Source organism: Kogia breviceps, chromosome 10 (genome assembly GCF_026419965.1).
Source record: "Kogia breviceps isolate mKogBre1 chromosome 10, mKogBre1 haplotype 1, whole genome shotgun sequence".
NCBI lineage: Eukaryota > Metazoa > Chordata > Mammalia > Artiodactyla > Physeteridae > Kogia > Kogia breviceps.
In genome coordinates this window covers 7326258-7349286 of record NC_081319.1, presented here as the reverse complement: position 1 = coordinate 7349286, position 23029 = coordinate 7326258, and the positions used below count along the sequence as shown (strand labels likewise).

The 23029-nt window shown below is 54.8% G+C and overlaps 3 protein-coding genes across 13 annotated transcripts in view; 2 read left to right on the top strand and 1 right to left on the bottom strand.

Annotated features, from left to right (window-relative positions):
- IL17RC (interleukin 17 receptor C) overlaps positions 1-7026 on the top strand; it is a 13148-nt gene extending 6122 nt beyond the window's left edge. For 2 of the 4 annotated variants that reach the window (XM_067043473.1, XM_059077660.2), the window contains 10 exons: positions 1472-1526; positions 1608-1789; positions 1885-1935; positions 2872-2917; positions 3071-3192; positions 3460-3519; positions 4055-4103; positions 6037-6132; positions 6249-6287; positions 6383-7026. In XM_067043473.1, coding sequence (XP_066899574.1) covers positions 1472-1526; positions 1608-1789; positions 1885-1935; positions 2872-2917; positions 3071-3192; positions 3460-3519; positions 4055-4103; positions 6037-6132; positions 6249-6287; positions 6383-7002 — 1320 coding nt within the window. In that variant the 3' untranslated portion in view covers positions 7003-7026. The remainder of the gene's footprint in view (positions 1-1471; positions 1527-1607; positions 1790-1884; positions 1936-2871; positions 2918-3070; positions 3193-3459; positions 3520-4054; positions 4104-6036; positions 6133-6248; positions 6288-6382) is intronic. The other 2 variants (XM_059077659.2, XM_059077662.2) reach the window with 1 other exon arrangement.
- Positions 6568-15528, top strand: CRELD1 (cysteine rich with EGF like domains 1). Of its 6 annotated transcripts, none has more exons than XM_067043484.1 (11): positions 6568-7302; positions 7835-8027; positions 8264-8346; positions 10942-11052; positions 11354-11445; positions 12099-12275; positions 12360-12455; positions 13349-13432; positions 13636-13731; positions 13935-14069; positions 14868-15528. In XM_067043484.1, the coding sequence occupies exons 2-11, from the start codon at positions 7854-7856 to the stop codon at positions 15080-15082; spliced, it is 1263 nt and encodes a 420-aa protein (XP_066899585.1). In that variant the 5' UTR covers positions 6568-7302; positions 7835-7853; the 3' UTR covers positions 15083-15528. The 6 variants fall into 6 exon arrangements, with proteins under 6 accessions (XP_066899585.1, XP_066899587.1, XP_066899589.1 ...); XM_067043486.1 differs by having other exon boundaries at positions 7199-7302; positions 14792-15528; XM_067043489.1 differs by having other exon boundaries at positions 7242-7302; positions 11162-11445.
- On the bottom strand, positions 14441-23029 carry PRRT3 (proline rich transmembrane protein 3). 3 transcript variants are annotated; one of them, XM_059077646.2, is made up of 4 exons: positions 22795-23029; positions 19164-20238; positions 18797-18952; positions 14441-18188 (listed from the first exon to the last, which is right to left on the bottom strand). In XM_059077646.2, exons 2-4 carry the CDS (start codon positions 20179-20181, stop codon positions 16429-16431), a joined length of 2934 nt encoding a protein of 977 aa, XP_058933629.1. In that variant the 5' UTR covers positions 20182-20238; positions 22795-23029; the 3' UTR covers positions 14441-16428. The 3 variants fall into 3 exon arrangements, with proteins under 3 accessions (XP_058933629.1, XP_066899570.1, XP_066899571.1); XM_067043469.1 differs by having other exon boundaries at positions 19299-20238; XM_067043470.1 differs by lacking the exon at positions 22795-23029 and having other exon boundaries at positions 19933-20021.

The following is a 23029-nucleotide window of genomic DNA, read 5'->3' as shown; positions in this document are numbered from 1 at the left end:
ATAACAGATACTCATGAAATGTTTGCTGTAATATAAGTGTCCTCACTGCCAAGCCCAATACCTGCTACGTAGTAGGTGCTCTTATACATTTGTTGTATAAATTAATATATTATCTCTACTGCTTAGAACAGGGCTAAGCCAAGAATGGGTGCACCTAAAAAGTCTATTGGGGACTTCCCTGGTGGCATAGTGGTTAAGAATCCGCCTGCCAATGCAGGGGACATGGGTTCGATCTCTGGTCCGGGAAGATCCCACATGCCACGGAGCAACTAAGCCCGTGCGCCACAACTACTGAGCCTGTGCTCTAGAGCCCGCGAGCCGCAGCTACTGAAGCCTGTGCGCCTAGAGCCCGTGCTCGGCTACAAGAGAAGCCGCCGCAACGAGAAGCCCGTGCACCATAATGAAGAGTTGCCCCTGCTCGCCTCAACTAGAGAAAGCCTGCACGCAACAATGAAGACCCAACGCAACCAAAAAAGAAAAAAAAGTCTATTGGAAGAAAAAATGGAGAATAAATGGACGTGTCCTTAACGCTGTGCTGAGAACGTGTGCTAAGTAGGTTCTCACAAAGTGATTGTGGATTTAATTGTTAAAAGTCCCTACGCCTACCATAGTGCTAAGACACATAGTAAGTACTCAGTAAATATTTGTCGAGTGAAGATGATGCCAGATGTTGGCATAGGGTTTGCTGGAAGAATAAATGTGTGCAATTCTAGGGCCTTGTAAAGGGCAAAAAGACTTGGGCCTATGTTGGTGAAATACATCCTCCTTCCATATCCAGTATCCCAGAGGGATTAGTTCCAGGACCTCTGTGGATACCAAAATCTGCAGATGCTCAAGTCCTTTATATAATATAAAATGGTATAGTATTTACACATAAGTTACTCACATACTCCTGTATACTTGAAATCATTTCTAGACTGCTTATAATACCTAACACAATGTAAATGCTATGTAAACAGTTTCCTGCAGGCAAATCCAAGTTTTGCTTTTTGCAACTTTCTGGAATTTTTTTCCCTGGAATATTTTTTTTAATTAATTAATTTATTTATTTATATTTTTGGCTGTGTTGGGTCTTTGTTTCTGTGCGAGGGCCTTCTCTAGTTGTGGTGAGCGGGGGCCACTCTTCATCGCGGTGCACGGGCCTCTCACTGTCGTGGCCTCTCTTGTTGCAGAGCACAGGCTCCAGACACGCACGCTCAGTAGTTGTGGCTCACAGGCCCAGTTGCTCTGTGGCATGTGGGATCTTCCCAGGCCAGGGCTCGAACCCATGTCCCCCGCATTGGCAGGCAGATTCTCAACCACTGCGCCACCAGGGAAGCCCTCCCTGGAATATTTTTGATCCGAGGATGCGGAACAGGGAATATAGAGGGCCAAGAAGCGCTGACTGTATGGGCTGAGTGAATGCATCCCCAGGGCTTAGCAGGGTGCTGGCTGGGTTGAACTGACCTGTGGAGCCCCGTTTCATTTCTAGGTGTGGCGTCTGGAGCCCGACTCTGTCAGGACCAGCATCTGCCCCTTTAGGGAGGGTGAGTGGAACGGCCCTGCCAGGGCGGGAGCGGTGCGGGAGGGACCTGCCGGCACTCAGTAACCAGACCCTCTCCCTGCAGACCCCCGTGCACACCGGAACCTTTGGCGTGCCGCCCGGCTGCAGCTGCTGCCCCCGCGGGCCTGGCGGCTGGACGCGCCGTGCTCACTCCCCGCTGAGGCCACACTGTGCTGGCAGGCACCGGATGGGGGCCCCTGCCAGCCGCTGGTCCCACCGCTGCCCCTAGAGAATGTCACTGTGAACGTAAGCGAGGCAGCAAGAGGTTCCCGGGGTTAGGGAAGGAAGGGGAACCTAGGGGCCCAAATTTAATGACCCCACCCATTACCCTCTTTCCACAGAAGGCTCTTGAGTTCCCATTGCTGAAAGGCCACCCAAACATCTGTGTCCAGGCAAGAAAGGGGCGCCAGAGAGCCGGGCTTGGGGTCAGGACCTCCACGGACTCCCAGACAGTCACTGTCTTCTGAATCCACTTTATCCTTGGGTCCCTGGAGCAAAGTGGTTACCAGCTTTCTCTTTAGGAGTTCCACTATTTACTTTACCAGTGCATGGCCTGGGACCCTGGGCACTTCACCTCTCTGAACATCAGTCTCCTCATCTGTTTCATGGGGATGATAATAGTAACTATTGAATACTTCATAGAGTGGTTACAAGTGCTTCACCTTAGCAACGGGCACAAACTAAATTCTCAATAAATGTTAACTGCTTTGATTATTGCTATAATTATCCTATTTCTCTACCTGTAGAAATGGGTTGCTTTATAACTTCAAAGGGTAGTTATAAAAATGTTAATTCCAGATTTATTGAGCTATTATGTTTCAGGCACTGTTTTAGGCTCTTGGAATAGATATGTCAGTGAATAAAACCAATAAATGTTCCCACTCTTATAGAGAGTTCATGTTGTAATGGAAAAAGGCAGACAATAGGCATAATAAGTAAATTATACAGTATGTTAAAATTGTATATAAATACTAAGGATAAAGGAGGGTTGGAGTTGCAATTTCAAGAGGGGCAGTCAGATGAGGCCTCTTTGAGAAGGTGGTTAGGTGAGAAGGGAGTGTATAAAGTGTTCTGTCAGAACTGAAAAGAGTTAATTTACGGCCGTAAGGCCCTTTAGCACAGATGACCTCACAAAGCTGGGGCTGAGAAAGATGGAGTGATTCCTAATTGCTCAGCCTTGAACCCAGATCTGCCTAAGGTCAGGTCCAGAGTCCAGACCCCGCCCCCCAACCTGACAGGCCTCCCCTTGTCTGTCCCTTCTCTTCTGGTTTTTCTGGCCTCAGCTTTTGCTTTTCCTCGTGCCCCTAACCCTGGCCCCTTCTGAGCAGGTGAGCGGCTGGGAGAAGCAGGAGCTACAAGAGTGCTTGTGGGCTGGTGAGTGGGACCTGGGGGAGGCCGGGGCAGGGCCACTGCAAAAGGGATGGACCCTGGAAGTGCCAGCTCCTGGGGGTGAAAGGCATGGGGCAGGGGAGTGGCAGCCCTCAACCAGGTTGGGTCTCACTCAGAGTGGGCTCTCACCCTTTCCAGACTCCCTGGGGCCCCTCAAGGACGACATGCTGCTGGTGGAGACACGAGGCCCCCAGGACAACAGATCACTCTGCGCCTTGGAACCCAGTGGCTGCACTCCACTGCTTAGCAGGGCATCCACGGTGAGGGATGGGGGACCCTCCTTCATGTCCCTTTCCAACTCCACTTCAAACCTGGCCTCAGATTTTCACTATTCAATTTCCCCTCCTTTGTGCCAGGCCCTGTGCTGGTCTCTGGGAATGTAGGGGTAACTCAGACCTGGGCCTTGTTCTCAGTGGGCTCTCAAAAGTCTCCCAGACCCTCCCCCCTACTATTCTGCCCAGCTGTAGCCTGGTGGCCTCCTAGGTGTGGTGCCTCTAGGTGACAGCACCCATCCCTTGGCTTGGCAGAGGGCAGCTCGTCTTGGAGGGCCGTTACTACAAGATGTGCAGTCAGGCCAGTGTCTTCAGGTGAGTAGGTGGCAGGAGGGCCCTCCCCAATGCCCAAAGGCAGCAGGCCTCAAACCCTGTCTTCAACTTCTTCTACCTCTTCCTGTGCCTAGCAGGAAAACTGTCACTCTTCAGGGGCAGGGGCCTCCTCGTTGTCCCTCTAGCATCCACCCACCATCTGTGTGTGCTTACTTTGTGTCCAGCCCCAGGAAAGCTAAGAGTCGAAGAAGCATAGTTCCTATCCCCAAGTTGTTCATGGCTGGAGAGACCAGCAAAGAGATAACCATTGGGTTAAGACAGCTAATAACCAATGTGCTGAGCTTTGGGTTCCAGGGAGAGCTTCAAGGAAGGGTCTTTTCGTGTGGGCCCAATCTGGCACCAGTAGGAGGGTACAGTCCAGGAAATAGACACAGCATAAGCAAAGGCAGAGCAGCTTGTGGCTGCTGTGTATGTGTGTGAAATATGCATAGCTGAGGCTGGAAGTTTGGGACCAGACTTGATGGGTGTTGAACACCAAGCTGGGGGCTCTGGATTTGGTTTTGTGTATGTCTTACAGCTGTGGGACGATGACCTGGGAGCACTATGGGCCTGCCCCATGGAAAAGTGTGAGTATTACAGGAACTGCCCTTCTTCTCTGTACCAGGAGCTGGAATCTTGACAGGGACCATTCCTGGGGGGAGCATACACAATGGCCTTAGACTTTCAATCAGAGGGTCATTCCTTCATTAATTCAAACACCACAAGGGGCGCTTGCAGGGATCCCAGCATCACCAAAGAGACACATTCCCTGTCCCCATGCCAGCCATAGAAGCTAGAAAGACATTAGCTAAACAATCATTTAGGAAGTGTGGACTATTGAAGCATTCACTATAAAAGTGTCCAAAGCCCTGAATGCATATAATGGGGACCTGACCTAGTTCAGGGAAAAGGTTGGAGGTGAACTCTGAAGGCTGAGCTAGATGAAGGGGGAAGAGATGCATTTTTGTGAAGACTCTGGGGTGCTTTTCTGAGGAACTCCAAGGTAGCCAATGTGGCTGGAGGGTCTTGAGAGATAGGCCTCTGTCATGAGATTAGGATGCAAGGGCCATGTAGGGCCTTGGGAGCCGATGTAAGCAATTTGGATTTTATGTTAAGAGTAGCAGGAGCTTCCCAAAAGGCTATAATCAAATTTGTATTTTTAAAATAAATTTATCTATTTTTATTTATTTATTTTTGGCTGCATTGGGTCTTTGTTGCTGCTGCGTGCGGGCTTTCTCAGTTGTAGCAAGCAGGGGCTACTCTTCATTGAGGTGTGTGGACTTCTCATTGCGGTGGCTTCTCTTGTTGCAGAGCACGGGCTCTAGGACCGAGGGCTTCAGTAGTTGTGGCATGCAGGCTCAGTAGTTGTGGCTTGTGGGCTCTAGAGCACAGGCTCAGTACTTGTGGCGCACGGGCTTAGTTGCTCCGTGGCATGTGGGATCTTCCCGGACCAGGGCTCGAACCCGTGTCCCCTGCATTGGCTGGCGCATTCTTAACCACTGTACCACCAGGGAAGCCCCAAAATTTGTATTTTCAAAAGGTGCGGGACTTCCCTGGTGGCACAGTGGTTAAGAATGCGCCAGCCAATGCAGGGGACACGGGTTCGAGCCCTGGTCCGGGAAGATACCACATGCCACGGAGCAACTAAGCCCGTGCACCAAAACTACTGAGCCTGCACAACTACTGAAGCCCGTGCACATAGAGCCCATGCTCCGCAACAAGAGAAGCCATTGCAACGAGAAGCCCGCGCACCACAACGAAGAGTAGCCCCCTGCTCGCCGCATTCTCTCCACATGCAGCAACAAAGGCCCAACGCAGCCAAAAATAAATAAATACATTTAAAAAAAAAAGATCTCTGGGGCTGCCATGTTGTAATGAATTAGAGGCAAAAAAGAGTCAGGAATACCAGTTAGAAGGCTGTTGCAGTCATCCAAGAGAGTGAGGTCAAGGGTCCAGTAACCCTAGGCTTAGGGAGCAATAATCTTTTTTAAAAAAACATTTATTTATTTATGTGTTTGGCTGTGCTGGATCTTAGTTGTGGCATGTGGGATCTTCACTGAGGCATGCGGGATCTTTAGCTGCAGGATGTGAACTCTTAGTTGGGCATGTGGGATCTAGTTTCCTGACCAGGGATCCAAACCAGGCCCCCTGCATTGGGATCACGGTGCCCTAGCCACTGGACCACCAGGGAAGTCCTTTAGGGGGTCAATAATCTTAGCTGACATTTGAGCACTTACTGTGCCCAGCACTCCGTTCAGTACTTTATGTGTATTAATGCATATAGTCCTCACAGCAATCCTGTGAAGTAGATACTATTGTTATCCCAATTTTACAGAGGTGAACTGAGGGAGAAGGGGAAGTCACTTATCCAAGGTCACCCAACTAAATGGATCTATGTTTATACACTGATCCTGTGAGCTGTGGACTTCGGGCAAATCTCTTCATTTCTCTGAGCCTCGTTTTTCTCCTTCGTGAAGTGGGGGTCTCTAACAAGCCTGTCTTCTCCCCTGGGTCTCCTAGACATCCACCGGCGCTGGGCCCTGGTCTGGCTGGCCTGCTTACTCTTGGCCGCTGTGCTTTTTCTTCTCCTCCTCCTCAAAAAGAACCACGTGAAAGGTGAGAGCGCTTCCCGGCTCCCCATTCCCAGGGGCAGGACTCAGTGGACCTGGGAGCTGGCCAGGAGAAGGCGGCGGCTGGGCTCACCAGCTGCCTCCGCTCCTCTCCCCTCACAGGGTGGCTGAGGCTCTTGAAGGAGGACGTCCGCGCGGGGGGTGAGTGTGAGCCAGCTCCGGGTGGGGGGCGGCCCCCAGAGGGCCGGGCCTCGGGCCAGCTCACGTCTCCGCTCCTGCTCTGTTCTTTCCCACAGCGGCCGCCGGGAGCCGCGCGGCTCTGCTCCTCTACTCCGCCGACGACGCTGGCTTCGAGCGCCTAGTGGGTGCCCTGGCTTCGGCGCTGTTCCAGCTGCCGCTGCGCGTGGCCGTGGACCTGTGGAGCCGCCGCGAACTGAGTGCGCAGGGGCCCCTGGCCTGGTTCCATGCGCAGCGGCGCCAGACCCTGCAGGAGGGCGGCGTGGTGATCCTGCTCTTCTCGCCCGGGGCCGTGGCGCTGTGCCGCGAATGGCTGCAGGACGCGACGTCGGCGCCCGGGGCTCACGGCCCGCACGACGCCTTCGCCGCCTCGCTCAGCTGCTTGCTGCCAGACTTCTTGCAAGGTCGGGCGCCTGGCCGCTACGTCGGGGCCTACTTCGACAGACTGCTGTCCCCGGACGCCGTGCCCGCCCTGTTCCGCAGCGTGCCGGTCTTTTCACTGCCCTCACAGCTGCCCGACTTCCTGGGGACCCTGCAGGGGCCCGCAGCCCCCCACCCCTGGCGGCTCGCGGAGAGAGCGGAGCAGGTATCCCGGGCCCTGCAGCCCGCCCTGGACAGCTGCTTCCGGGACCCGGGGACGGGATGCGGGATGGGGCCTGAGGCAGAGGACAGGACTTGAATAAAGGCAGACGCTATTTTTCTACCCGTGTCTCCCACGCGTGTCTCACTGACCCAGCCGCTGGACCAAACTGTCCCCGTATCTGGTATCCCCGCGCCCCTTTAACACCCGGACAGGTGCAGGACGGCGACGGCTCTGGTTGGCTGGCGTGGGGTGACGCAATGGTACATGGCCCGCTACCATTGGCTGTGGCGCGGGCTCCGCCCCCTGGACTGCAGAGCCGGCGGAGGGCGCACGTCTTACGCAGCCGGCGGCAGCGGCGGCGCTGAGGAGACTGAGCCTGTGGCGTCCACGGGCTGGGTGGGTTGTCTCTTCCTCCCCCGCGGCCTACGTGGGTCTGGATCCTTCCTTGCCCGCTCGGAGGCCGTGCGTTTGCAGTCTGCAGACCCCGAACCTGATCCCTTCTCTTCATATCCGGAGCCGGGCTCCTCCCCCCTTTCCCCAGACCTGGGTACCGAACTCTTCCCCCCAAGACCGTCCATCCGACGTCTTCTCCCGCAATATTTAGGAATCTGATCCATTCTCCCTAATTCCGCTGATCCAGCCCCTAAGAACCATATCCCGACCCTGAAACAATGGGCTGACTCCTACCCCCTTGCCGAGGATCCAGGCCACCTCCCCCCGCGGTGACGAGTATTACTTGTTCCCGTCCAGGAATTGCAGAATAGGCTCCTTTCCCCAATTCTCTCCCCTCCGTCTGCCTTACCCCAGTCTAGACCTTCTTTCCTTATAACAGAGGTCTGGGCTCCCAGACCCGCGGCACCTCAGAACCCACGCTTTTCTTTCCCACATGGCTCCTCCAGCGAACCCTCCCCATGTCCTCTGTCTACAGGTCCCCAGCCTGTGAAAAGATGGCCCCACGGGCCCCGAGGGGCCTAGCCCCAGCTCTTCTCTGGGGCCTGAGCCTCTTCCTTGGTCTCCCAGGCCCGGTCTGGGTCCAGCTTTCTCCGCCTCTCAAGTCTTCTTCCCCCACTGAGCCCCATCCATGTCACACCTGCAGGGGACTGGTCGACAGTTTCAACAAGGTGGGTGCACCAGCAGTATAAGAGGAGGGGGCTAGCTACTATAGCACAGGGGTTGAGAGCCGGGAGCTCTGGCATACAAGTATGCATAGACTCAAGTGTCCCAGTTTGGTTACTTAACTGGTTGTATGGCCTTGGGTAGGTGCCTCTGTGTGCCTCAGTTTCCTGGTCAGTGAAATATAAGTGCTAGAATGTGCCAGACACTGTACTTAGGTATTACTAGTTTTCTCCATTTCCAGGGCCTGGAGAGAACCATCCGGGATAACTTTGGAGGTGGAAACACTGCCTGGGAGGAAGAGAAGTTGTCCAAATACAAGGACAGGTAAGGAAGAGGCTGGAGGGGTGGATTTGTATATCTAACATCCCAATCTGTGCTCTGCTGGTGGAAGCCTAGAGACACTTGGGGAGTGCTTATTCAACAAATGTCACTGAATATCTATAGGACAGTGCTAAACAAGCCAAGCAGAATTCTTTCTTCAAGGAGCTTCTATTCTAGTAGATGAAACAGTGAATAAGTAAGTAAATAATGTCTTATCAGGTGAAGAACAGTAAAGCAGAATGGTGGGAGGCATGGCATTCAAGGTATGACATTCGAACAGAGACCTGAGGTGCAGAAGCAAACCGTGCGACAGTCGGGGAAGGGTTTTGGACAGAGCGGGACTGAGCTTGGTGTATTTGAGAAGTGGCTGGATTTGGAGTGAGCAGAAGGGAGAGTGGTGGAAGGTGAAGGCAGAGAGCCTTGAAGGCCACAGAAAGACATTCAGATTTCGTTCTGAGTGCAGCGGGAAGTCATTGGAAGGTTTGGAGCAGGAAAGTGATGTGGTATTAGTTATACCTATAAAAGGTCGCTTACACTAACAGACTATAGGGGGCCAAGGTGGAGGAGCAGGAAGACCAGTTGGGAGGCTAGCGCACAGTCTAGGCGTGACAGTAGTGGTGGACCTGGTGAGGAGGGGTCAGATTCTGGGTACATTTTGCAGATAGACTGATAGGACACGATGGTGGAATCATTATGGGGTGTGAGAGAAAAAGTACAATGAAAGGTGCTCACTACGTTTTGGGCCTGAGCAACTGGGTGAATTGCGGGACTGTCTTCAGAGATGGGAGAGACGGGTCTGGGGGGGCCTGGAATCAGACGTTCTCATTGAACATGTTGGGCTGAGGTGTCTGTTAAGCAGTCAAGTAGAGTTAGATTTAGGAGTCAGGAGTTCCGGGTAGAAGTAGGGCTGGAAACATGAATTTGACAGTTATCAGCGTATCGTCAGTGTATAAAGCCAGGGGACAAGATGAGATTTTATTGAGAGGAGAGGCCTGAGTCCTAGGCCCTCTAGCTTTTCAAAGTCAAACTGGAATTAGACCAGGTTGTCATTTCTGACCCTTTGTACCTTAGGGTCACCTCTCTGATCCTCAATTTCCTTATCTGTAAAACGAGAGTATTAATGCCAATCCTATTTCATAGGATTGTGGTAAGGATCAAACTATGATATGTACTAGAAATAAAAGTTTTGTTATTACGTAACACTGGTCATTTTCCTTTCCCTCAGTGGGGCTTAGTTGCCTCATTTGGGAATGAGGGGATTGACTAAAATAACCCTAAGGACACTTCTAGCTCTATAATGGTTACTGTTATTTTGTTTTGTTTTAAATCACCTCCTATATGCCAGGCACTGTGCCAGACCCTTTAAATATATAATATAATACATTTTTTGTGTAAATGTATTTTTAAAAAATTTTTTATTGTGGTAGAATGCAATAACGTAAAATTTACCATTAGAGACATTTAGTATATTCAGGTTTTGCAACTATTGCCGTTATCTAGTTCCAGACTGATTTTATCCCTCCCAAAAGAAACTCCATCCCTATTGAGCAGTCACTCTTCATTCTCCCTCCTCCCAGCCCTTAGCAACCACTAATCTGTTTTCCATCTCTATGGATTTGCTGATTCTGTTGGAATCATACAATAGGGCCTTTTTTTTTTTTTTTTTTTTTTTGCGGTACGCGGGGCATCTTATTGTTGTGGCCTCTCCCGTTGCGGAGCACAGGCTCCGGACGCGCAGGCTCAGCGGCCATGGCTCACAGGCCCAGCCGCTCCGCGGCATGTGGGATCCTCCCGGACCGGGGCACGAACCCATGTCCCCTGCATCGGCAGGCGGACTCTCAACCACTGTGCCACCAGGGAAGCCCAATATGGCCTTTTATGTCTGGCTTCTTTCACTTAGCATAATGTTTTCAAGGTTCGTCCGTCTTGTAACAAGTATCAGTACTTCATTCCTTTTTAAGGCTTAGTAATATTCCATTGTATGAATAGATCACATTTGTTTGTCCGTTTATCAGTTGATGGACATTTGGGTTGTTTCTACCATTTGGCTACTGTGTATAGTATTGGTATAAACATTTGTGTACAAGTTTGAACACCTGTTTTGCATTTTCTTGGGTATGTATGAAGGAGTGGAATTACTGAGTCATGTGGTGATTCCATGTTTGATTTATGGAGGAACTGCCAAACTGTTTTGTACAGTGGCTGCACTGTTTTTAATTCCCACCTGCAATGTAGGAGGGTTCCAGTTTCTCCACATCCTTGCTAACACTTGTTATATGATACATTTTTAACCACATCTACCCAGCAAGGGTATTATATTCTGTTGTACAGATGCAGGGACTGAGCTATCTTCCAGCCAACCTACAGGAGAGCCATTGTCCCCATTTTACAGATGAGAAAACACGTTCAGGAGAGGTTAAGTTACTTGCCCAAGGTCACACCACTAGATTGGAACCCAGGTCTCCCCAAACCAATACCCTTTCCATTGTGGCCTCTGGCCTTTGACATTATCTGGCATGAGGTGGGGAGGGGGGAGATTGTAACGAGGGTGGTGGGTGGGCTGGAGTGTGTTCCTACCACCCATCCTTGTCTGGTCAGTGAGACCCGCCTGGTAGAGGTGCTCGAGGGCGTGTGCAGCAAGTCAGACTTCGAGTGCCACCGCCTGCTGGAGCTGAGTGAGGAGCTGGTGGAGAGCTGGTGGTTTCACAAGTGAGTAGCGGGGGCCTTCCTGGGAGGGGCTCAGGCAGGGCTGGCTGGTAAAGCAGAGGGTGGCGAGCTAGGGGCTGTGACCTCATTCAGCTCCTTCCTCCAAACCCAGGTGTGCTGAGGACTTGCTGGGGGGCCCAAGCTCTCACTCTGAGCTGCAGACTGCCCCTCTGTTGGACGGGGAAAGGGCAGCCTTATGCATCTTACGCCCAAGATGGGCTGTATCACAGATCCTGTGGGAGGTTGCGGGAGATGGCAGCACCTCTGACACTGTCTCAGCCCCCTCACCATCCCTCCGCCTCAGGCAGCAGGAAGCCCCAGACCTCTTCCAGTGGCTCTGCTCAGATTCCCTGAAGCTCTGCTGCCCCTCAGGAACCTTCGGGCCCTCCTGCCTTCGTGAGTTTTTCAAGTTCCTCTTGGGGGATGGAAGGGGACTGCTGGGGCCAGGGATCCAGTCCTGGCTCGGCCCCTGGCTGGCTTTGTGAGCTCAGGCTGCTCATATCACTTCTCTGGACCTCTGTTCTCGCCTGCCTCACAGGGCTGGTGAGATGAACAAATCCATGGGGAACGGCTCTGAAAAAGGATATGGGGTTAGACTGAGTCAGATGCGGCCGTGGTTTCTGTCATGTATTTAAGAAATGCCCCCCCCTTACCAGGCATTTCCCATGTCTGGACTAAGGTGACCTTCCTAGGGACGGGCAGGTGCTGCTGAAGGCCCTGTTGTCACCACCTTTTTCTACACACAGTCCTGAGACAGGAGCTGAACTTAACTACCAGCCTCTTTTAGAAAAATCTCTCTCAAAGCTGCAGATATAAAGAGTTAGCAATAAAGATGGTCAATTCAGTGTTTCTAAAAGAAAAGATTTGTAAATAACCTAACTGTTCCACAATGAGGTATTGGTTAAGTAAATTTCATACAGTTGCATGACAAAATATTATGATGTCATTAAAATTGTTTCCTCTCCAAGAATGCTTACTAATACGGGGAAAATATTTTCTACGTACAAGGTTGTATTTATGATCCCACCCGGTTTGGTGTCTGCCCACAGCCTGCCCTGGGGGTGCGGAGCGGCCCTGCGGTGGCTACGGGCAGTGTGAAGGGGAAGGAACTCGAGGGGGCAGCGGGCACTGTGACTGCCAAGCCGGCTATGGGGGTGAGGCCTGTGGCCAGTGTGGCCTCGGCTATTTTGAGGCGGAGCGCAATGCCAGCCATCTGGTATGTTCGGGTAGGTAGCCAAGAGGCGTGGCTTTGGGCAGGGGCGTGGGGGGCACCTGCCTGCCCACCCTCATACTTCCCCCATTCCACCCAGCTTGTTTTGGCCCCTGTGCCCGTTGCTCAGGACCTGAGGAATCAAATTGTTTACAGTGCAAGAAGGGCTGGGCCCTGCATCACCTCAAGTGTGTAGGTGAGTGGGACCCTGCCCTAGGTCTGGAGGGGCGGGCAAGGTCTTGGGCTTGGTCCCCCATCAACACACATCTCTGGGCTAGACCAGTCCAGTCCTCATCTTCATAGAGATATCAACCTGGTTGCGAAGGCAGAAAAGTAACCAGGTGCTTACAGTATAGACTGATCGTTGTATAGTGAGAAATGTCTCTCTTCCAATTCAGTGGTAGTGGGGAATCAGGGAAGCCTTCTTGGAGGAGGTGTCAGTTGGGTCAACTCTCAAAAATTGAAGAAGGGTTAACCCGGGGAATGAGCATACTGAACTTGGGGTCAGGAAACCTGTGTTTGAGATGAGGGTAAAGGCTAAGCTGCTGTAACAGAAAGATCCCCGAAGACTGTGGCTTAATGAATTTAGAGGTTTATTTTCATCTCATATCACAGTCTGGAAGCCAGTGGTCCAGACTGGCAGAAAAGCTCGGCTTGTCATAGTCATTAAAGACCTAGAGTCATTCTGTCTTACTGGACAGTCATCCCCTTGGGTGTTGAGGCTGGATCACAGGCACCTCTATGTATCATGACCTGGTATTCAGGAAGTGCAAAAGAGAAGAACGTGCACGGAGGATCCAAGTCTGTTGTATTAAGGCCAAGTGAAAAGTGGGGCACATCACTTCTGTTTACAACATGTTGGCCAGAACTGAATCACAAGGCCACTCTTAGCTGCAAGGCAGACTGAAAAACACAGTCTCTAGCTGGACAGCCCCGAGTCCAGCTGCACCTCTGCATCTGTGTTGGTGGACAGCCTGCAGTCTCAGCCATTGTTGAAGTCTGGGCAAGTCCATTCCCAACAACCGTGGCCTCAGCTCCCCTGTTAGTGAAATAGGGATTGAAATCCCCACCCTGCCGGCCTCTTTGCAGACATTGATGAGTGTGGCACAGAGCGAGCCAGCTGTGGAGCCGACCAGTTCTGCGTGAACACGGAGGGCTCCTATGAGTGCCGAGGTGAGTGTCCGCTCCTGCGGCGGAGGGGTGTGGGGCGGGTAGGAGGAACTGCTCCACACCTTTCCCCCAAAATTGCCGCGTTCCCAGGTGACGGCACCACCCCCGCCCCACCCCCGCCCCCAGGGCCTAGGCCTCTTCTGGAGCAGGACTTCCCCCAGGCCTACGGGCAGCTCGCACCCTTGTCTGTCCTCTCCTTTCTCCAGACTGTGCCAAGGCCTGCCTGGGCTGCATGGGGGCAGGGCCTGGCCGCTGTAAGAAGTGTAGCCCTGGCTACCAGCAGGTGGGCTCCAAGTGTCTCGGTGAGTGTCCTGCCATCTGGAAGCTCCTCGTCCACCACAAATTGACAGGGGCCGAAATGTGGATGGGGCATGGGAAGGAGGGGTGGAATGTTGCCTGGGTCGGCACAGAGCGGGTGTCAGGATGTGAGTGAGACCGGAGTCAGGGGTGCTGCCTGTGGGACCCTGGCGGTTAGGGCTCTGACCTCTCCTTGGCCTCCGTCAAGACGTGGACGAGTGTGAGACCGCAGTGTGTCCAGGAGAGAACGAGCAATGCGAGAACACCGAGGGCAGTTACTGCTGTGTCTGTGCTGAGGGCTACAAACAGATTGAGGGCATCTGTGTGAAGGAGCAGATCCCAGGTGAGCCCCAGCTCGGCCCCGGAAACCTGGGGAGGGGAGGTCCTCATCCAGGGGGAGGGCAGGCAAACCCCTCCTTCAGGCAGCTGCAGGCCCTGGCCCACCTGCACTGCCACCCAGCCCTCATGAGGCTGCACTGGGACCCGAACCCCACCTCCGACCCCCAGGGTGGCTTTTGGTGGCCTCACACCTCCCAGGGTACAAAGGAAATCGGACTTGGCGTCAGATCATTCTGTGCCCCCCCCCGAGCCTCTTTCTTCATCTGCCCTTGCCCCGCCTGAGGGCTGTTGTAGGCCGTGGGGGTGATGAGACAAAGGACAATCACAGTGATGATGATAGTCACCACTTCCACAGCTCCTGTGTGTCACACGCTGTTCCAGGCATATTGCATGTATTAACTTATTTCACCCCTAAAACAAATCTAGTGCTGTAGCTATTATTCTCATCCCCATCTTGCATAGTGGAAGCAGGGACGCAGAGAGATGAAAAAACTTGTCCAGGGCCCCATGGCAAGCAGGTGGCAGAGCTGGGTGTTACATCCAGGCGCTCTGGCTCTGGAGCAGGGTTAGTACACATGCTCTGACCCAACTCTCCCGCGTGGCCTTGGGCAAACCTCTTCACCTCTCTGCGCCTCAGTTTCCCATCTAGTAAGACAGGGATAATAAATGCCTGTCTTGGAGTTGTTCTCAGCAGCAAATGATACCGTATGCTGGCGTGCCAGGCAGGCTTGCGGCAGCGATGATCAGGGGTGTGGGAGGCTCCAGGAACAGGGGATGAGTGACGGGCGCTTCTCTTGCCCAGAGTCAGCAGGCTTCTTCTCAGAGATGACAGAGGACGAGCTGGTGGTGCTGCAGCAGATGTTCTTCGGTGTCATCATCTGTGCACTGGCCACGCTGGCCGCCAAGGGTGACTTGGTCTTCACCGCCATCTTCATTGGGGCTGTGGCAGCCATGACCGGCTACTGGTTGTCAGAGCGCAGTGACCGTGTGCTGGAGGGCTTCATCAAGGGCAGATAATCGCTGCCACCGCTGCAGCATCTCCTCCTGCCCAGGCTGCCCCCAAGGTCGGGACTCTCCCACCTGGACACTTGAGGCACTTGCTTTATTTTTGAGAGTGCGGTAAGCACCCTCTACCCACCTTATGGAGCAGCCCAGACACCTGGGCCTGGGCAGGTGAGGCCCTTGGGTGAAAAAGTAGCCCTATAGGTGGGTGCCATGAGATCTTGGCCTAGGGGCACTGGTCAGGCTTCACAGTGTTGTGAATTTTTTTAAGAAGTGTATCCTCGTTTTGGCTGCTAGTGAGCTTTGGCCCCTGCCCAAGATGATGGGGGAGTGTCCCTTCACAACCCCCTCCTGCCAGCTGCATGCTGTCAGCTCCTGTTCTGTCCTCACCCCCTTGCCCCTCAGCCACTGATTTATTTATTCATCTCAGGAAATAAAGAAAGGTCTTGGAAAATGGAGAAGCTTGTCTTACTACCTGCCCCCACCCACCATGGGTTGGCCTAAGCTACTGAGAGCCCCTCCACCCTCGGGGAAGTTTCCTAAAACCCTGGGAAACTGAGGGTTATCCTGATGGAGGAGCAGTAGAAGGAGGACAAAGGAGATGGTCGGCCCTGAAGTACTGTTAAGAGAAGGGAGATGGAGGAACCAGGCTTAGGAGTGGAACTTTCTCAGTTCAGTACCAGCTATCATTTGCCAAAGGACCCTGACAAATGACTTTCATCTCTGAACTTCACTCTTCTCATCTATAAAATGGGCATTCAGGCTTAATGTGAGGATTAAGGTGATGGATGTGAAAAGCTGAAGACAGTGTACAGCAGATAGATGTTCCATGAAATATTGATAGCCATTATTTCTAAAGCCTCCAAGGGTTGAGGGCCCTTTCCTTTGGAAGTCCTCCCCTCCGCAGTAAACACAGGACTTGGAATCACTGGGGGTGGGCATCTCCTCTAAACAGGATCCTGGCATGGCCGGAGGGAGGCTTGAGCCAAGTCCTAAGGGTTTATTTCTTTGGCACAAAGAGGACAGTCTGGACAGTCGAGCCTCATCTTCACACTGGAGAGTCTGGATGGGATGTTAGGGCACCTGGACCCTGTTCCCCATTCCCAAATACGTGCATGTCCACCCTGTATTCCGCATAAGTCATGGCCTCTGTGCAAAATACCCGCTGAAAAATAGAGATATTTTAAAAAACAAAAGTCTGGGGGTGGGTGTGGGTTCGTGTCCGGCTGTCTCCGGAGGCTGCAATCAGTTGGGGCCCAGGAATACTCCCGGAATGTTTTTCAAATGCTCAGCATCCCAGAAGGTCATGCCGCCGTACGGCCATCGAGGGCGGGGCCCTGGTCCTGAGTTTCTGGACCCCCTCAGAGCTCGATGGTGTCACTGGAGGCGCTGCGGGAGTCCCCGGGCTTGCAGCGAGGCTGGATCCCATTTGGGGGCTCCCCGGGCCGCGCGGGACCCGGGGCAGGAGCTGGGGCAGACAGTAGCTGCACCGTGCTGGGCAGCTCCTCCAGGGGCAGACTGTCCATCGACGACAGCCCGTGGCGCCAGGGGTTCCAGCTGATCTTGAGCGAGCCCCGTGAGAAGCTGTCCACGGAGCTGCCGGAAGCCGCCCCGTCAGGCTCGTCCACTACATGTGGTGGGACCGGGCCGCGCACGCGCACGTCGCTGAGCGACCGGCTGCGGCCGCGGAGGAGCGAAGAACCTGCGCCGTCTAGCTCGGCGTCGGGGTGGCTGCCCCGGCGCGGCCGCAGCGCGCCCCCGGGCGGCGGGGAGGCCAGGCCACGGAGGCCGCAGCGCCGGAAGATGCTGTCTCTCACCAAGTGCTCTCGGAAGAGCGCGGCGTCGATGCTGCGGCTCAGGTTGATGGGTGATGGCGGCCGCAGGTCCAGCTCGCTCATCGATGGCGCCGGCCCCATGCTGCTGCGGGACAGTCCCGGGCCACCCAGGGGACCGCGGCCCAGCGACGCAGCCGAACCCCAGGCGCCTGAACTGGGCGTGGCTGGAGGCCCACCCTCCGCCGGGTTGCGGATGAGGCTCTTGCTAATGTCCAGGGTACCTGCGCCGACGCTGCTGGGCCCCGCGTAGCAGTTGTTGGGCCTCTCGGGCACCTCGCTCTTGCCGGAGGGCGTAGGGCACGCCAGGCGCAGCAGCTTAGCCCAGCAGGCGTGCTCTGTGGGCGGCCTGGGCCGCGCGGCGGCCAGAGCGGCCAGCGCCAGGGTGAGCGCCCACGTCAGCTCCAGCAGGCGCAGCCAGAAGTGGACGCCCCACCAGGCCCACGAGAAGTGGCCCACCCGGCCGGGGCCCGGGTACAGCCAGAGCGCGGCCGCCAGCTGCAAGCCACTGGCCAGCAGCCCCAGCGCGCCCGCCACGGCTAGCAGCCTCGGGCCCGGGCTGGTATCCCAGCCCCTCGGCCCGTCCAGCAGGCGGCGACGGCACAGGCAGAGCGTGCCCAGAGCCACGGACGCGCCCCAGGCGCACGATAAGCCCTGAGCCAGGAGGTTGAGAGCAGGCCTCGCCGACAGCAGGTCTGTGGCGAGCAACCCCAAGCCGTGCGCCACCGCCAGCGCTCCCAGGAGGAGCGGGTTCTGCAGCTGCTGTGGCAGCCCCGCGCCCAGGCCGAGCAGGGTCAGGGCCGCCAGCGCGGTGAGTAGCAAGGGAAAGGGCAGATTGTAGAGCACCAGGCCGGCGCGTAAACCCAGTCGTGCCTGCGAGCCATAGGGATCGGTGAGCATGTAGGCAGACCGCAGCCCCGACGCCACCAGCACCAGCACCGCCGCCACCAGTGCCAACCGGGGCCCCGCAGGGGCGGCTGCCAGCGAGGCCAGTGCCAACAACGCAGGCAGCAGGAAGAGCACCCCGACCCCGTAGACGTGCAGCTCCCAGGAAAAGCTCAGCACCCGCCGCAGGGGACCCCAGCGCAGCGGGGGTGAGGTGGCGTTGGCCGGGGGGCTGGAGGCTGGGACTGATGCCACGGAGCTGGCGGAGGGCTCCGGAGGGGGTGGCTGGCCCAGGGCACGCTGCGTGGTGACCCGAATGAGGCCCCGGCGTGACGTCGACGGGGCCTGGACAGGGGGAGCTGGGGGATGGCTTTGGGGGCGCCCCGGCCACTCCTCGCCTTCATCTGCAACAATAACAATATTAAAATAGCCCTTTGAAAAGTACTTTTGATTTTCCATCATCCTCCGGTGCGGTGAGCAAGTTACTTAACTTTTCTAAGCACATCTGTAGAATGGGGATGGTAACAGCACCCCTCCTCACTGGGTTGTGGTGAGTATTAAATGTTTACCACAGTCCCCAACACCCAATAAGTGTTAAATGGATGTGACCTATCATTTTTATTAACATTCCATCAGCTCTCAACGGGGACTGCATATTAGAATCACCTGGAGAACAACTCAGTCAGAACTCTTTGTGCTGGGGCCTGGGCACTGGAAGTTTTTAAAAGCTCCTTTGGTGAACTGTGGGAGTTGGAGAATCACTGCACTGAATATACCTATGTATACTTAAGAATTTATATTTAAGAATTTTCTAGCCCCCAAAGTGCAAATGACTTCTCCCAGAGTACCCAGCGAGTGGTAGTTTATTATCCTAAGTTGTTTGAAGTTGTTGGCCATTTCCTTTAAGGAGGTGTTTGTCCCCTTTCACTCCCCACCCCTCGCATGTATACCTCACGCAAGTTCTTAGGTATTAGAGTACCCGATCTCCCCACCCCCTGAGCCATGCCCTCACCTGGCTGCAGGGCTCCCACAGGGCTCTCTGTTCCGTTTGTAGTTGGGCCAGGGTCCGAAGGGCCAGGGATGAGGGACTTGGGGGTACCTGGGGCCTCCACTGCTCCTCTCACCCGCTGGGGGGAGATGGGGTCTGCTCCATTCATTGCTGCTATCTCTGAAATAACAAAAGCAGTCATTGCTTTGCCTGACCCTCCAGCGTTCCCCCAAATCTAATCCCCCAGGAGGGAGGCACAATCACCCTCATTTGCCAGAATGAGGAAAGCAGGACCCAGAGGGACCAGAGGTCACACAGAAACTGGGGCATCCAGCTGCCCTGGAACAGTGCCCGTCCCAGCCCTGCTCAGCACCCTCACTTTGATACCCACCTGGCTTGGGCTGCCCATTAGGAGTCTCTGAGGCTGGGGGACCTGAGGGCTGGGGTCCTGATGAGCCCCTAACATCAGGGAGGTCAGTCTGTTTGGGTGAGGGACTTGGAATACTGACTTCCCAGGTCTCCCCACCTCCAGCCTTCTTGGGGAGCTCCATGGGCAGCTCCTCAGCAGGAGGAAGGCTTCTGGCCAACGCCAGGTCTGGCTGGGACCCCGGCTCCTGAGAGGATGCCGCCTCAGCTGGTGACACTGCGCCAACATCAGGGGCTGCTGGATCCTGCTGAGTGAAGAGGGGGCCTTGAGCTGCCTCCTGGAAGTCCTTCTCACTCCCACCCTGTTCTTTTAGCCCTGGCCTCCTGATGGTGCCTGGGTGTGGTGCAAGAGTGTGGGGAGGGCCCCTGTGGTCCCAGGGGGATGTCTCTGAGACCCCGATCTTGGCTTTGGCCACAAGACCCTCATCTCTAGGTAGTCGCTGTCCCACTTGGCTTCCAGGCTGCCCTGGGGTGGGAGGAACCGTGGCTAGCCCGAGTTGGAGTCTGGGAGTTGTGGGGATGAAAGTGAGATGGGGGGTGCCCACTGGATAGGGGGCAGGTGCTTCTTGCTCCATCGACTCCTGTGACTCAGGAGGTCCTGTCCAGCCCTGAAAAATTGGCCCTCGAGCCACCTGGAGGTCATCAGTTACTGGGAGTCCTTCTCTCTGCACCCCATGGGCTGCTTTAGGTCCAGGCAGGGCTGGGCCAAGGGAGTCTGTGGGCCTCTCAGGCACCTCCTCAGCAGGGACCTGGGGGACATTGGAGTTCCAGGGGCTCTCGTCTCTGGGCTTCTCCCAGAAGAAGTCAAAGGCCTGGGGCTCTGTGCCAACAGGGCCCTTGGGGTGGGCTCCTGGGATCAAGTGTGGTTCCAAGTCCTCAAGTGGCCTGGGGAGGTCCCGGCCCAGGGCAGAGCCAGCCCCCAGGGACAGCAGCAGCAACAGCAGCAGGAGGCCATACACACAGCCCCAGGGGCTGGGAGGCATGGTCCGCTCTGATGCCTGGGCCTGGAGCCCTCAGCTTCCAGTCTTCACGGGATGAGCCTAGAAACAGGAGAGGGAGATGGCATGAGATGGGTCTCCCATGGCTGCCCCAAGGAGGCTGGTGGGAAAGAAAGGAAGAATCCTCCTCCTCTACCCGCCTCTTCCTCTTCAACCTCTTCATGCTGCCCAGAGTGACCTTTTAAAACTGCACCTCTGGTCATGCCCCTTGCCCTAATTCAGAACCTTCAATGGCTCCCCATCGCCCTCAGGAGAGAATATAAGCTCCTCTCCTGGCCTTCCAAGGCCACACCAGGATGCTCACCTATCCCTCAACACCCACGGAACTGCCTGCCGCCCCATGCCTTTGCTCCTGCTCTTCCCTCAGGCTGGAATGCCCTCTCCCTTCTCCTTCACTTGCTGAAATTCTATTCTTTTTTTTTTTTTTTTTTTAAATCCTATTCTTGAAGGCCCAGGTCAAATATCAGAGAGGTGGAGAGGGAGAGAAATACGCCCCGTGCCTTTGAGGAGGGACCTGGGTTTCAATCCCAGTTTCAGCATGTCCTGGGTGAGTTACTTTTCCCCTCTGCATCATGGTTTTCCCATCCGTAAAATGGGTATAATAATAGTACCTAACTCAAAGGGGCTGTTATAAGACATAACAAAACACAGGATGGGCCAGGCCCATAATTGGAGCTTAATAAGCATTAGAGCCCTTTTACTTTTCCTTTCGTCCAGAAAGCTTTCTTTCCCACCAGCCCCCTTAACTATGTCAACAGATAATTGGAGGACATACTATGTGCCAAACCTTGGGGATAAAGCAGTGAACAAGATTGACAAGATACCTGCCCTCATGGAGCTGGTGTTCTAGGTAAAAGACAGACAATGAGTAATTTTAAATAAGGTGAGCTATGGAAAACATAAAACAGGGTTAAGAGATAGAAGGAGGGGGGGGCTACTTTACACAGGAGTGCTAGAAAGGCCACTCAGGTGATATTTATGCTAAATGCTGAATGAGAAGACGGAGTCGGCCATTTGATGATATCCAGAAAAAGCATCTGGAGGAGGGAACAGAAAGTGCAGAGGCCCTTCCGCAGGAATGAGGAGCACAGCAGATGCAGGAGAAAGGAGCAGAGGGGGATGAGATCAGGAAGGTGGGGCTTTTTCAAAAGCCACGAAAAGGCACCTGCATTTTATTCTAAGTGTCCCAGGAAGCCAATGGAGATGTTAAGCATGGGAGTCATGAGATCTGAGAAGTGTTTTAAAAGGGGGAGAGAGGCCAGTGCAGAAATCCAGGTAGGATGTGATGGTGGCTTGTTTCAGCTCGAGTATTTCTTTCCCTGACACTCCATCCACCCCTTCCTGTCACACCGGTCACATAGTATAATAATCTCTTATCTCCCCCACCCTCCTGGGGCTTCTCAAGGGCTGCGTCTGCGTCTTTTATTTCTTGTCTCCAGCCACTGCATATGCCTGGCCCAGGTGTTATGGTGCCCCTTCCTGAGAGTCCCTAATGGAGCCGGGGGGCAAGACGGGACCCCACAGCCAGGAGAGGGGGACCAGGAGAGGGGGCCAGCGGCTGTGAGAGCCAGTGCCCGGGTGTGTTTAGGGGCAGAGGCCCTGTTCCCTTCCTCTCTGGGAAACAGTTGTGCTCAAAGATCCTTGGTGGCTCACAGACACCTTGAGAAGCCCAAGAAAACTCCAGGTGCTCTCCCCAGGGAAGTGTCCAGGTTCACCAAAGCTTGTGGGTAATTTTAGGGGGAATCAAAGACCCCTTAAACCCATGCCCCAATCTGCCTCGTTAGTTCGTTTCTCAAACATTCACTGAGCTCATGCTCTGCTCCTGGCCCAGGCTAGGTGCTGGGGACCCAAAGAGAAGCCTCAGTTCCAGTGTGGGGAGTGGTGGTGAACTGAGGGCGAAGGACTGGAAGGCCACTAACACAGGCACTGGTTAATAATAGTACTTCTGTGTTGAGCTCTTACCCACTTAGGCTCCTGTGCTAAGCTTAGCTGCTTGTCCTCGATTTTATCCACCCCTCCCCAAACAAGCTGGTGTGGGTATACCCATTTCATAGGGGAAGAAAGCAAGGTTCAGAGAGGTTGAGCAACTCGCCCAAGGTCACACAGGCTGCAAATGGCCATACTAGGGGCTGTGAAACCCGCATTGGCTCATTTTACACAGGGGGTCCGAAAAGCTTTGCAGAGGAGGAGACAGCAGAGTTGGGCCTTCAGTGATAAGCATCTACCATCTGCTCACCACCCTCCATCCAAGAGATGTAGTCACCCCCGGATGAGGAGGGGGCTGCACAGTCCTGGTTTCCTGCTGCTGAAGAGATTTTTTTCTTGGCGGGGGTTGGGGGGGGGTTCTCCCTCCCTCAGGGAGCCGGCCTGGGGGCAGTGCAAGGGCCGCCACGGGGCAGCCTCCAGGAGCTGGTCCATCTCGGGTTACCTCTCCTTTTCCTCCATCTCCTTTCCCCTGGCTCCGCGCCTTCCCGCAGTGTCCTGGGTGGGGGGGTGCACGCCGGTGCAGGCCCTGCCGCTCGCACCCGAGAGGGGGGCTGCAGGCCATGCTCCCTGCCTGGGCCCCGCCATCACCCCCGCCCTAGTCCAGCTCCTCACCTGGGCGCCGAGCTGGCAGCCCCCGCGTTCACCTTGCGCGCGTCCCTGAAGCCGCTCGTCGCGCCGCATCCTCCGAGATGCTCAGACTTGGCTAACAGAGCCCGGCGCTGCCGATGGCGGAGCCCGCCCACAGGAGCACCATCCCCGCTTAACCCTTTCCCCTTAGGGATGGATTCTTCTCCCAGTCCTGACCACCCCTCTCTGAGAGATTCTCAGGGCTAAGAAAGGAACTGAG

Coding starts and splice junctions, on each gene's coding strand:
- PRRT3 (XM_059077646.2), bottom strand. CDS start 20,181: ATGCCTCCCAGCCCCTGGGGCTGTGTGTATGGCCTCCTGCTGCTGTTG. Junction 18,953..19,163: donor TAATGGGCAGCCCAAGCCAG/GTGGGTATCAAA, acceptor TTGTTATTTCAG/AGATAGCAGCAATGAATGGA. Junction 18,189..18,796: donor TGTGGGAGCCCTGCAGCCAG/GTGAGGGCATGG, acceptor TTATTGTTGCAG/ATGAAGGCGAGGAGTGGCCG.
- CRELD1 (XM_067043489.1), top strand. CDS start 7,854: ATGGCCCCACGGGCCCCGAGGGGCCTAGCCCCAGCTCTTCTCTGGGGC. Junction 12,456..13,348: donor GCATCACCTCAAGTGTGTAG/GTGAGTGGGACC, acceptor GCCTCTTTGCAG/ACATTGATGAGTGTGGCACA. Junction 13,732..13,934: donor GGTGGGCTCCAAGTGTCTCG/GTGAGTGTCCTG, acceptor GCCTCCGTCAAG/ACGTGGACGAGTGTGAGACC.